General features: G+C 30.2%; 2 protein-coding genes across 2 annotated transcripts in view; both read right to left on the reverse strand.

Annotated features, from left to right (window-relative positions):
• LOC107462593 (pathogenesis-related protein 2-like) overlaps nucleotides 1-8343 on the reverse strand; it is a 9553-nt gene extending 1210 nt beyond the window's left edge. The window contains exon 1 of the mRNA XM_016081207.3: nucleotides 8277-8343. The gene's annotated coding sequence lies outside the window, so the exon portion shown is untranslated. The remainder of the gene's footprint in view (nucleotides 1-8276) is intronic.
• LOC107462603 (pathogenesis-related protein 2-like) lies at nucleotides 7538-8332 on the reverse strand. The gene is made up of 2 exons (XM_016081218.3): nucleotides 8072-8332; nucleotides 7538-7984 (listed from the first exon to the last, which is right to left on the reverse strand). The coding sequence occupies exons 1-2, from the start codon at nucleotides 8247-8249 to the stop codon at nucleotides 7689-7691; spliced, it is 474 nt and encodes a 157-aa protein (XP_015936704.1). The 5' UTR covers nucleotides 8250-8332; the 3' UTR covers nucleotides 7538-7688.
• Nucleotides 8344-12919: the final 4576 nt, after the last annotated feature.

A 12919-nucleotide genomic window follows, 5' to 3' on the forward strand; every position in this document is an offset into this window, starting at 1 on the left:
TTATCTTCGGTTTTTTAATATATATATATATATGTGTGTGTGTGTGTGTGAGAGTAAATAGTTATTTATATATATATAACATAGATCTGGCCATGCTTGCAAAGTGAGCTCTATTGACAGCTCTAATTATGCATTCAGGTTTGCTGATGAGAATTTTGGAGAAGCAGTCCAATTCTTTCTCTTCTGATGATGTCTGCAGTTTGAGGCGGGGGAGTTATTGGCCAACTAGCAGGAAGTAGATTTTTGAGTTTCAGAGCTGCTAGTGAATGAGCCAGTCTGTTTCCTTCTCGAGGGGTCCAGGTGAAACCACAGTTTGAGAGTCTTTTTTGAATAGAAATTATGTCTTGAATGATTGGGTCTATTTCTCAAATTGTATCCCCTGACTTGAGAGTCTGAACAATCTGCAGACTATCTGTTTCAATGATGGCTCTTTGAATATTTAAATTTTCCACTAGAATTACAGCTTCCCTTAATGCTTGTGCCTCTGCTGATAGGCTTGAGTTTGCTTGAATCACTGTTGCAGATCCCCCTAGGATTTTTCCTGTATGGTCTCTGATCACTGAAGCTGTTGCCCCTGTCTTAGTTCCAATGGAAAAAGCAGCATCAGAATTTACCTTGAGCCAGCTCTGAGGAGGAGGTCTCCAAATGACAGGTAATGATCTCCCTTTGTTGTCTTCTCTGACTTTGGAGATGTTTTCTTTTATTAGGCTGTTGTATTCTTTCTCTATTATTCTTGCATGATTGATGGTAGACTCTGCGTTAGGCTCTATGTTGTTGTACTCGTAGTTGTTTCTAGCCTTCCAAATTGTCCACATAGTGATGCCAATTCTACTCCAATTCTGGTCCACTTCCGTTCTGTTGGCTTCTTTACACTTTATGTACATTTGTTGTAGCCATTGTCCCACTGATCTGACGTTTTGGTTTGTTGGCGAGCATTGTGACTGTGAGCCAAACCACACTGCTCTGGTCCAATCGCAGAGCAGGAGAGTATGTTCACTGGTCTCTTCCTCTTGCGCACAGATCGGACAAACACTATTTGTCAATAATCTCTTTTTTTTTAAATTTGCCCTTACCGGTATGATGTTGTGTGCGACCTTCCACAGGAACATTTTGATTTTTTGGGGTGCCTTTATGTTCCAAATCCCTTCCCATAGTTCTTCGAACTCTGAGCTTGATGATGGGCTATAGTAGTGACTTCTTTCGTCTTCTTCTTTTTTTGCCGCATAGTACCCTGTTTTGGTTGTGAATTCTCCATCCTTCCTGAAGGGCCACAATAATCTGTCCTCCTTAGAGATCCTGCTTACTGGAGTTTGGAGTATTTTTTCTGCTACAACTGGGGGGAAACTCCTTTGGATTTTCGCTCTATCCCATACTCTAGAAGGTGTTAGTAGTTCTTCTACTCTTTGATTGTCACTTCCTCCTCTTTTGAGTGGCTCGTTGAATCCATGAATCCAGTTATCACCCCATACCTTCACTCCACTTCCTTTGCCTATGCTCCATTTTCCTTTACTCTTTATAAGCTCCCTCCCTTGCAGTAAGCTGTTCCATATCCATGTGCCCTTCCGATGCTTTGACGCTTCCCAAAAATCGCAATCTGGAAAATATAGAGCCTTGAGCACTTGTACCCATTTTGCTTCCGGGTTCCTGATCACTCTCCAAGCCTGTTTGGCTAGATGCGCCGTATTCTGGTGGTGAAACTCCTTAAAACCGAGTCCTCCTTCCTTCTTACTCTTGCATAGCTTTGGCCAAGCCTTCCAATGGATCCCTCTTTCTCTTCCTTGACTTCTCCACCAAAACTTAGCGATTTTGGCATTTAATTTATTGCAAAAGGATTTGGGGAACCTTAGAATGCTCATGGCGTATGTTGGAATTGCTTGAATGACTGCTTTTATAAGGACCTCCTTACCAGCTTGATTTAACAGAATGGCTTTTATTTATAAGCATATAATGGGGTCATGGGTATTGGAGATGGGATTGTGTGTATGTGAAGGTGCTGACATACTGCTACCACCGCTATGTTGGGTGGTCTTTGATTTTTATTTTTCTTCTAAATACTATTTTATCCGGTGAAGACTAACATGCAATTATTTTAGAGAAAATTAATAGTTGAGAATTATTACATAGTTTAATAAATTTTATTAAATTATTATTAAATAATTTTTAATTATTAATTTTAGATAAATATTTATACTTCTATTCATAATTTTTTTCTTTCTAGATACTATATATTGCCGTTGGAAGTAATTTAATATCAGCATTATTTTATCCCATTTTCGAACTTAGATAGATAGATACACTTGGCTGAAGAATATCAATCGTTGTCAAAGATGGCGATTCGGAAGCATTCAAATTCAAAGAAGGCGTTCTCTTCCATTAATATTGAATGTTCACGCATGCATGATGAATAAATTTCTAGTGAAGTATTGAACGGACGCACGACTAGAAACAGAATGCATGCGGTGGCATTTAAATTTTAAAGTGGATGAAAATTCATAGACGCCCTTCTGGAACTCCCATTTTTCATATTATGTTTATTAGTCGCATAGAAAGAAAAAAAAGTTTAGTTAACATGTGTCTTATAAAAAAGTTGATGATTTCAATATCTATGTCACGAAATTTTAATTGATAATATTTATAAATAGTGCATCTGATTCAAATACTTTGTCATACATTTTGTACCTTTTTTTATTATTATTATTTTCTCTCTTTCACAATAAAACAACATTCGTACCGGCTTATAAATCGGTTTATCCACTATATATCACACATCAAACAATGCACTAAATCAAATGCTTATTTAACCGATTTATACGTCTAATACAAATAATTGTAATTTTAAAATATCTGCAGCCAATTTATTTTATTGTAACACATATCAAAAATCGAAATTTCAAATCCTTTTTCTATAATTTGTTTCGGAAGAAATCAACGAATTATTCAATATGTAAAAATACTTAAGTCACACCTCCCAAAGGCAACCAAACAAAAAGTCCGATCCATACAAATAATCTATAACTCGAAGATCTCGAGCTTTTTGGTAGAGTTCGACCTTAGATCAGATATACAAATCGACCTGTACCAACAAATACTTCGACCAAAGTAACAGAGGAGGAAAATAACTAGCATAGGGGATGCACTAAATGAACCGGGAAAAAGATAGCAATAGATTGAAAGCACAACAGAACACTCAAATGTCAAATATCATGGGACGAGATGTACACAACAAATTCAGTTATCAATTAGTTCGAGAACAACTATATATGCTCTAACAATTATTATCTCTCTACATTTTATAGTCTTCATGAGTCTATGACAAATAATCTTTTTTTGTTATTGCTATATCGATTTTTGAAAGCTAATAAAACTCTTATTTTAGAAGAACTACAAACACACAAAAACAAATCGACAGTTATGAGTCGGGATCAATTTAAATAAACCGACGCCTATAAGTCAAAATCACTTTCAACAAACCGTCAACTATAAATTGGAGTTACTAATAAACCAGCAACTATAAATTGGAATCAATACAAACCAGCTGACACCTATAAATCAAAATTACTCCATACAAATCGGCATTTACAAGTCGAAATCAGTCAAAGCAACACGTGTAACTCGAACTCAATCCAACAAACAATCAACTATGAGCTCATCTAAAAATACACCAATATAAGCAACACCTTTTTTAATGACAAGCTTCACCAACTTTATTTTTAAAATTATCAAGTTGATCTTAGGGCTAATCCTCGTATTTCCGAGTTAAAATACAAACCGTATCTCTTTCATATCCTACCAAATTATAACTCAATTTTCATAAAAACTCAACCTAATTCTTTTAAAAATAATTAAACAGGTCAAACTTTGGAGCTCATCATATTATCATTATTCATAATAACTCTTAGTTCTATTTTATTTTATTTAATTTAGACTATTCTTTCTAACATGGCTATTATTTTTTAAGTACAACAAGTTGAGCTTTGGGCTATTATTATTACCACGAATTTGATTTATAGGTCAAAAACTCAACAGGTCTTATTGAAAAGTATTACAGGTTAAGTTTGGGGATTGTGATCCATTAGTTATAACTCGGCCTAGTTATACCTATAAATCAGAATCCGAATAAAATAAATAAAATATGATCTTCTTCAGTTAGAGAGATTCTCACTATAATAGAACTATTTCGAAACAGATTGAGAATGGTTATTAAAATATTAGAAAAATATTTCAACTACTGCAAAGAGGTAATACTTTATAAATATAAAACTTTAAGTACGTAAAAGGTATACTATTTATTCTGAATAACATTATACTCATCTCTTATTTTATTTATTTGAATGTTGGAGGGTATTTGTAGGTATTTAATGTCAACATTTCTCTTAAAATCGATGTATACTTCTTTTATTTCAGGCAAAGAAAAACTCTCAGAATATACCTCAAGCTAGACTTATTATGGAAGAACAAGGTATAATAAAAGAAATTAAAAATGAACCTCCTTTCCATTTTCGAGTTTTCTCTTAGAAGTTAGAACTGAAGAGTTTACCCTATTTTTTAATCTTGATTACTTATCAGGAGTGCATGATCATACGACTTACAGCATTAATTTGATTATTTTATTCAAGGTATACTTTGGATTTAACCAAATTATAATGACCGATCATGTATATTCTATTTAAATATTGCTATATCAATATAGTTGATGTGGATGGGAGTGAACAACGCTAAGACAATGCAGTACCGTGATAGTGTGAGAGTAGTGATGAGGGAAGTATTATTGCAATTGGGTGGGTATGTGGTGAGTGGAAGATGGTGTTGTGATGGTAACGATATAGTGAGATAGCCTACTTCAGCAATAATAAAATGAGAAATGTGGCATTACAGTTGCTAATGATATGTGCAATGGAATGATGAGGTAAAGAATTGAAGAGAGGTAGGCACTTTAATAAAAATTTTATAATTATTTTCATGTAAATTTTTTTTTTGTAATTAAAAGTATTAATAATAACTAATTAATAATTATAAAATACAAAATATGTTGATCTCCTAATATTATTGTAAGATATTTTTAATATTTTTATTTGAATAATTCTTTTGAAAAGATCTAAAATTAGGAGATTTGAAATTAAGATTGAGGTAAAAATTTAAAGTCACAGTTAAAATTATGTTTAGATTACCAAAAAAAATTAAAATTAAAAGAATTTTATCTAAAATAAAATAATAAAAATTAAAACAAATTGAACTATCTTTATTTATTCAAATATATATATTTTTTTGGGGCAAATCCGATCCAAGTGCTGATCGATGGAGCTGTATCCATGGAGGCAATTCGGACACCCAATCTAGGTGTGATCTCATAAAAACTGTACTATTATTTTACTTTTCTCTTTTACCGTAAACCTCTATTTAAATAAAAATATTAAAAATATATTTTTATAAAAATATTTTGTTAAAAATAATTTATTTATTTAATCACATTTTAAATACAAATCATATTTTTATAATATATTAAAAATATAACTTTACAATTTATCTCCAAATATAAAAAAATATTTTCACACAAAAATAATTAAGTTTAAGATTTTTTTATTTACATTAAATAAATATATAAATTACGAAAATACATAAACAATCACCTATTTATAAAAATATATTGTCACACATCTCAAATGCTAAGGGACACATCTAAAAATGAGCATATTATGTCACATATCTCAAATGTTGAGGGATACACCTATAAATTACATAAATAATATTCTTTTAAGATAATTTTTAAAAAAAATATCATTCTCATTTAAATTTGAGAATTTATCATTATAATATACATTTAATATGAAATTTTTAAATTGACTATCAAATATCAGAAGTTGAATAAAAAATTATGTGGGATCAAATTTAATAATTTAATAAGGGGCTAATAAATATTATTATTATTATATACTATTCAAAAAAATTTCAAATTGTAGTGGGGGCTCACTACAATATAAGTAGATCCATCCCTGCCAACAACTGGTTATTTTGGATTGATGGGGATCAGCATGTGAAGGTAATATTCGACGTACATGTACGACTAATGCCGCAATATGTGATGGAGTTGTATCCTGCGGTCTGTGACGTAGTTGTTCGTGGTGGACCGTCTCCTTCGAGTCTCGAAGTTGTCCCGCTCGAAGCCACACCAATCCACTATGCTCGGCCGCATGATAGTGCCGATAAGGACAATAGTGAAGGCAATTCAACTTGTGTTGCCGGGTCCGGGTCGTCTAGCAACACTGCTTTCGAAGATGAATATGTACTGGAGACTCCCATCGACGGTGTTAGTCAGTTTCTCCTGCCCCCATTTGGCCATTCCTCGACTGTCGGATGTTCCTAGTTATTATCACAATTAGTTACCTATTTTATTTATTTAACGTAAGTAACAACTACTTACATCCAATTATACAAATTATAAAACTAGGTATACCAACAAAATTAATATAGATCTTCTAACATAGTCTACTCATTATACCTACCTTATTAACTAAGTTACTACAGACTAAACATATAAATTTATTATTCACTGAAAATAAAATAAAGAAAAACTACTAACCTCAAAATCTAAAACTTCAGCTATGTACTAAGTAGCATGCAGTCTATTGATGTCTCCTTCGCGGACATATTCTCGGAGGGTCATATTTATTTCCTAAAGGAACTCGAACTCAAGCATTTAGAAGGTCACAAAAACTTAAAAAGTGATGGCTATGCACAGCAATCTCGGATGCTGTGACATTATATACGCATTCGAGTGTATTTTAAATGCTGAGACCACAAGCACGGCGCATGTACATATTTCGGATGCTGAAATCCCATACTCTTTTTACACATATCTCGGATACTCAGTATCTGATCTCTTCCCTATTACTCATCCCGAGTATACCCAAGATATAATGAGTCGGCGTCACCGAATCACAGTACGAAATCTCAAACGCCAAAATATGTTCATTTCTAGATATACTCCTCAGCATCCAAAATATGTATCATAATGTATTTTTGTAAGGAAAATACCTCCTCGTTTATATATTTTCGTAATTTATATATTTATTTAATTTAAATAAAAATAATCCCCAAAACTGGCGAGTACCGACTCCACTTCACTTTGAGTTGAACCACTGGTGCTCTTTTCTCCAACTCCAAGGTAAAGCTCTCACCTTTCTCGCCATTTTCATACACCCATTATTTCACTTTACTTGAAGGATTTGTAATCATCTTTTTCTATTTTTATAATTACCAAATAGATGTTTGATAAAGAAGGAAATTGGATACCAACTAAAATTCATGATGGTTTTGTTGTTTGATTCAACTGTTGCATTTTGTTGTCATTAGGAGGGCGGTAAAAATGAAATTTATTTAAATATTAAAAAAAATTAAATCGAGTCAAAATTAAAGATAGTTTTAAAAGATTTTAAAAATTTCAAGAAACAACAAAATATATTTTATCCCACAAAAATTAACGAAATAAACTATAGAACAAAATGATAAGATAATATTTAGATAGTATAATAATCATTCAAATTTTCAATTTTTTTTGTATTAAATTTTATTAATATGAAAAAAGACAACATTTATTTCTTATTACATAGAAAAAAACCAATTACTTGAAGCATGGGCACACAAACATGCTCAAAAGAAAACAAGTGCATATGAACATGGAGCAAAGTGTTCTAATATTGAGCAGGGTTGGCCAAAACGTAACCCTCAATAGCCTTGAAGAGAGCTTCGCCCTTGGCCTTACCCTTCTTCATGTCTTCCTCCTCTGGCTTCGCATCTCCTTTCGAGTGGAACTTCACACTCAGCTTCCCGATGGATCCCATGTTGGGTCCTTCTACCAGCTTTGTCTCAAATGTTATCTTCTCCGCCGTGGGAGGCAGCGCCACTCCTCCAACCACGCTGTAGTTGTATGCATAGTTAGCCTCATCTATTGCCTCCACTTTGTGCAAGATAAACTTGGTTTCTCCATCTGCATATATGTCATTATTATTATTACAAGTCATAACACATAATTATCACATATATAATATGTTTACTGAATTCAGTAGTTACTGACTTTCGACAATGGTGAGTTTCTTGATGGTTCCAGGACCACCGTTTCCCTCGACGATTTCAACACTCTTGACTTCATCAATAATCTTAGGGGTGAGGGAGTCGGCATCCTTCATAGCATTGTAAAGCTTGGCGGGGGGCAGGGGGGAGGTGATTTCATCCTCGAAAGTGAAGACGGCCATGATTGTGAATTAAGAAGCTAAGAGAAGGAATGAGAAGTAGATGGTAATAAGTGAGGTTAGGTTTGTAGTGCGTGGTTGATGCAGAGAGGAGTGGCTTCTATTTATAGGTATATAATGGGGTCATGGACTCATGGGAAATTAGAATGGGATGGTGTGTATGTGAAGTTATGAACGTGCTGACTGATTGTCAAACATTGCTATTTCGGAAGCATTGAAATTCAAAGAAGGCGTTCTGTTCCGTTAATATTGAATGTTTACGCATACTTGATGAAATAAATTATAGTGAAGATGCAGAATGCAGTTGCATTTCAAGTCGATCAAAATTTATAGACGCCACGCCCTTCTAGAACTCCATTTTTCATATTGTGTATCATTTTCTTCTAAGCAACACACACTTTCTTTTTTAAGTTTAAAGGGTGTCCATGACTCCATGAATACCTTTTTTTTACAATCCCCCTTGCCAACAACATTTCTGTCGCCTTCTGCCAATTTTTATTTATGATTGTGTTTAATAAAAGTGTCTTTATGGATGTGTCTAATAAAAATATTTTTTTCATAACTCTGTCTAATGAAAATATCTTTATAGATGTATTTTCTGAATGTGTCACTTTATACGTGTGTTTAAAATATAATAATTAATTATTATTGACAATAAATTAGCAGATAGTATATTGGTACCTATACTTTTCCTTTTTTTATATTAGATTAATAATAAAAATATTTTTTTAAATTTTAAACCACTGTAGTATCCTTTTAAGATGTGAGACGATTTAATTAGGAAATAAAAATTACATCGTTTGATTTTTAAAAAAATATAAATACTAAATGATTCGATTTTTTTTTTTTTGTTTTTGGTGACTAAATGATTCGATTTGATACAAACTCGAACCTTTCGATTTGTGTTTAAAAGTTAACAAAAAAATTAAAGTATACAAATTAAAAGATCTAATTTATAAATTGTAAATTTTAAAAATTAAAATAAAATTACAATAAAAAATGGATTCTCTAATTTTATATTAAAAAATTTTAAAAATTCCATACAAAGTAATCGGAGATCCGATTACTTATTCTAAAAGAAAAAAACATAAGAAGAATATTATTAATTATTTAGGAACAAATGATTATAATAAAAAAAATTTAGGAATCAGTATTTTTATTGAAATTTGGCCAGCACTTAACCATAAAAAAAATGAATAATGCTATGTTATTAGATATCATTTCACACCATTAAAAATATTAATAATGACTAATTGATAGCTATACATCATAAATTTTATTGGCTCTCTAACATTTCTCTATAACAAAAGTCATAAATTATTTATCAATTATTTACTTAGTGTTTTTATACCTCATATTTAACCAAACTATAATGACCGATCATGTTTTATTCTATTTAAATATTTCTATATCAATACAGCAGGTTTTTCTTATGTTCTCTCTTATATTATGCTCATTTCCTTCTCTTCTTAAACAAAAAAAATTTGTAGTTTTCATGGTTTTAACTTTTTTTTCATTTAATATTATCAGATTGTGCTATTGTCCTATTTTAAATTTCGTTTCAAAAATATCTTTACAAAAATCTCTTTATATAAATAGAATAAAAATTTACAAACAAGTAAAATATTTAGTTAAATTTAACCAAATTGTTATTAAAAATTTTAAATTTATACCGTTTTTTCTTCTTTTTAATGTTTTAAATTTAGATGTGTACGTTCTTTTTCACCCCTTTTTCTTCTTTTTCTTTTTCTTATTCTTTTTTTTTCTTCTTTTCATTTTTCGTTACTTTTTCTTTCATTATCGTTATCATCACCACCACCACCACCTCTCTTCTTCCTCCTCTTTTTTCTTTTTTTTTTTTATTTGAATTTTTTTCCCTTCCTTTTCTTCTCTTCTTCTATAATCATCTTCTTTTTATATGTATCGTCGTTATTATTAAATTTTTGCCATATGGATGACGTTGTCAAACTCAAAATTAATTTGAATGTGTTTTTGTTTATGATTCAGTCTCGTTTGTGTGCTTATTTTTAAACTGAGTTTTGTGTGTCGCAATCATTAAGTAATTTAAGTGCATTTATGAGTTAATTGAAGTGCATTTAGTCTCATCACTCAAATTTGGTGTAGTTAGGTCATCAAATGTAATTGTAGTAGTTTTGGTATCATTTAAACTATATTGATAACGTTGTCCGATTCAAAATTGATTTTGGATGTGTTTTTGTTCATGATTTATTCTTATTTGCGTACTTATTTTCAAACTAAATTTGTGTGTCGTAATCATTAAGTAATTTTGGTGCATAAGAACCAACAATATCAACCACAAATCAAAGTAACCACAACAAAACACACAACACCGAAAATAATTCTTGTATGAAAAGCAATGCTTTTAAAAGAAGTAAGAGCAACAGAAAAAAGAAAGAAAGAAGAATAAAAAGAAAGAAAAAAATACAGCATTAAAGAAGATATTTTTGTACTTTTGTAGCGAAATTTCAGTGTCAAAATTAAGAAATTTATGTTATTGTTAAAAAATTTTGGTGTTATTTTTTGATAAATTCTATATAATTCAAAACTATTCTCCCTCTTCTTTCTTATCTTCTATTGCTTCTTTTTCATCTTTTTCTTCTTCATCTTCTCCTTCTTATTTCATTTTCTTTATAATTCTTCTTATTTCACTCTCTTAAAAAGAATAAAATAAAAAAATCAAACAAAAAATAAATAACTGCAATAACACATGAACTATTTGTACAATGTGTTATTTAGTTACAAAATGAACATCCCCCATACTATCTAGAATAACCATCCGAGTACTAAGGATAATAAACATCTTCCCAAAAGATTAAATTGATTTTAGGGTTCACCAAGGATCGCTCTAATACCATATCATGATACCACTTATCCCAAAAGTTTCAGCTGATGGAAAAAGGTAACACTAATAATTATATCTCTAATACTCCATAAACCTCTATTGTACACATTGTACAAGTATTCCATTGGCTTCTCATACTTTCCCAATTGAGAAACTTCTATGTCTTGCTTAAAAATTTTTGGTGTTATATTTCTGATAAATTCTGCATAACTCAAAATTTTTCATCTTCTTTTTCTTCATCATCATGATCTTTTTCTTTTCTTGTTCATCTTCTACTTCTTATTTTACTTTCTCATAATTCATTTTGTTTTACTCTCTTACCAAAAATAAAAATAAAAGGTTCAAATAAAGAAGAAAAAGAAGAAGAAGAAGAAACATGCTGTAAAATCACTAGAAAGAAGAGAAAAAAAAGAAAAAATGTAGTAACAACAGCAGTAATATAAGAACGACGATGAGGAGAAAACACAGTGGAAAAAAAAGAAACGCGAAGAAGAAAAAAAAAGAAGAAAAAGAATACAAAAAGACAAAAAAGTTGGAGCATATAGATACATTCTCTCTAATGAAACTAATTTTTGTTGGGTTTAAACCACCTAATTACCAAAAAAATGAATGTATAACATGACTAGTATAAATAATAGTATCAAAACATAGGATTTTCCATCATGACTTTGCAAATTTTTGTTCAAATAAATAAATTAAATATTTTATTTACTTAAATACATAATTTAAAATATTTATTAATTTATTTCGTAATATTTATTACGTTTACACAGTATATAAAATAATTATATAAGTATCTTATTTATACTGAAAATAAGTTATGTCAATTTTTTTTATGTTATATCGCAAATACAAATGAAATATGTGAAATTTATCGTAAGAGCTCCAGTAGTGACGAAGACACAGAATCACTTAAGTATGACAAAAGTATTTATGCACGAAAACATAAAACCAACTTAAGTATGACAAAAGTATTTATGCACGAAAACATAAAACTAATAGATCAGATCAAAAATGAAAAAGATGTGCTGAAAAGAAGACAGAAAAATCAAAATAATAATAGAAATGATGGAAGCAAAGGACAAAATATGGAATAAATATTAAAGAGAGGAGAAGAGACTAATATAATAATTGTCATTTTAAATCATGTTGTTCTTTCTTTAACTTAGCTTGACTTATCTTTTCATTTTTTTCATTGTCTCGCTCTCTCATTAATATTTTCTTCTTTTTTTTTTATTTTTTTTATAAATAATAAATGTAATGACATTTGGTATTAGTATTGACTTCTCCATTCATACTTGTTCTCTAAATTTTAATATGGATATTATTTCAACACTAAAATTATTTTCGTTATGAATTGAAATTTTATTAATAGATATACAAAGCATAATTTTAAAGTCACCAAAAAAATTATATAATAGCATAATTTTAAATGTTTAATTCAATTAAATAATATATTCTTATTTCTTTGTTTCAAACACAATTTTACTACGTATATACCCTTTATAATATAATAAATATTATTTTGATATAAATATTTATTTAACAAATAAATATGTGTTTTTTTTATTTTGTTAATTAAAAAATAATTTAAATACACAATTTATTAGTAATAACTATATTTTATATAAATATCAAAAATATTTGTATGTATAAATAATATTTTTTAAAATATAATTAGAGTAAAGGACATTTTCGTCCCTGACCTTTTTTTTTTTGCGGACATTTTCGTCCTCAAGCAATGGAAAATACATTAAAGCCCCTGACCGTTGGAAAACGTGGACATTTGTATCCCTCCGTTGATTTACTC

This window comes from Arachis duranensis, chromosome 1, assembly GCF_000817695.3.
Source record: "Arachis duranensis cultivar V14167 chromosome 1, aradu.V14167.gnm2.J7QH, whole genome shotgun sequence".
Lineage (NCBI taxonomy): Eukaryota > Viridiplantae > Streptophyta > Magnoliopsida > Fabales > Fabaceae > Arachis > Arachis duranensis.

Bases quoted from the DNA above. Each gene is read 5' to 3' on its own strand.
- LOC107462603 (XM_016081218.3), bottom strand. From the start codon at position 8,249: ATGGCCGTCTTCACTTTCGAGGATGAAATCACCTCCCCCCTGCCCCCC. The intron at 7,985-8,071 runs GTCAGTAACTAC...ACATATATGCAG, and splicing joins GAAACTCACCATTGTCGAAA to ATGGAGAAACCAAGTTTATC.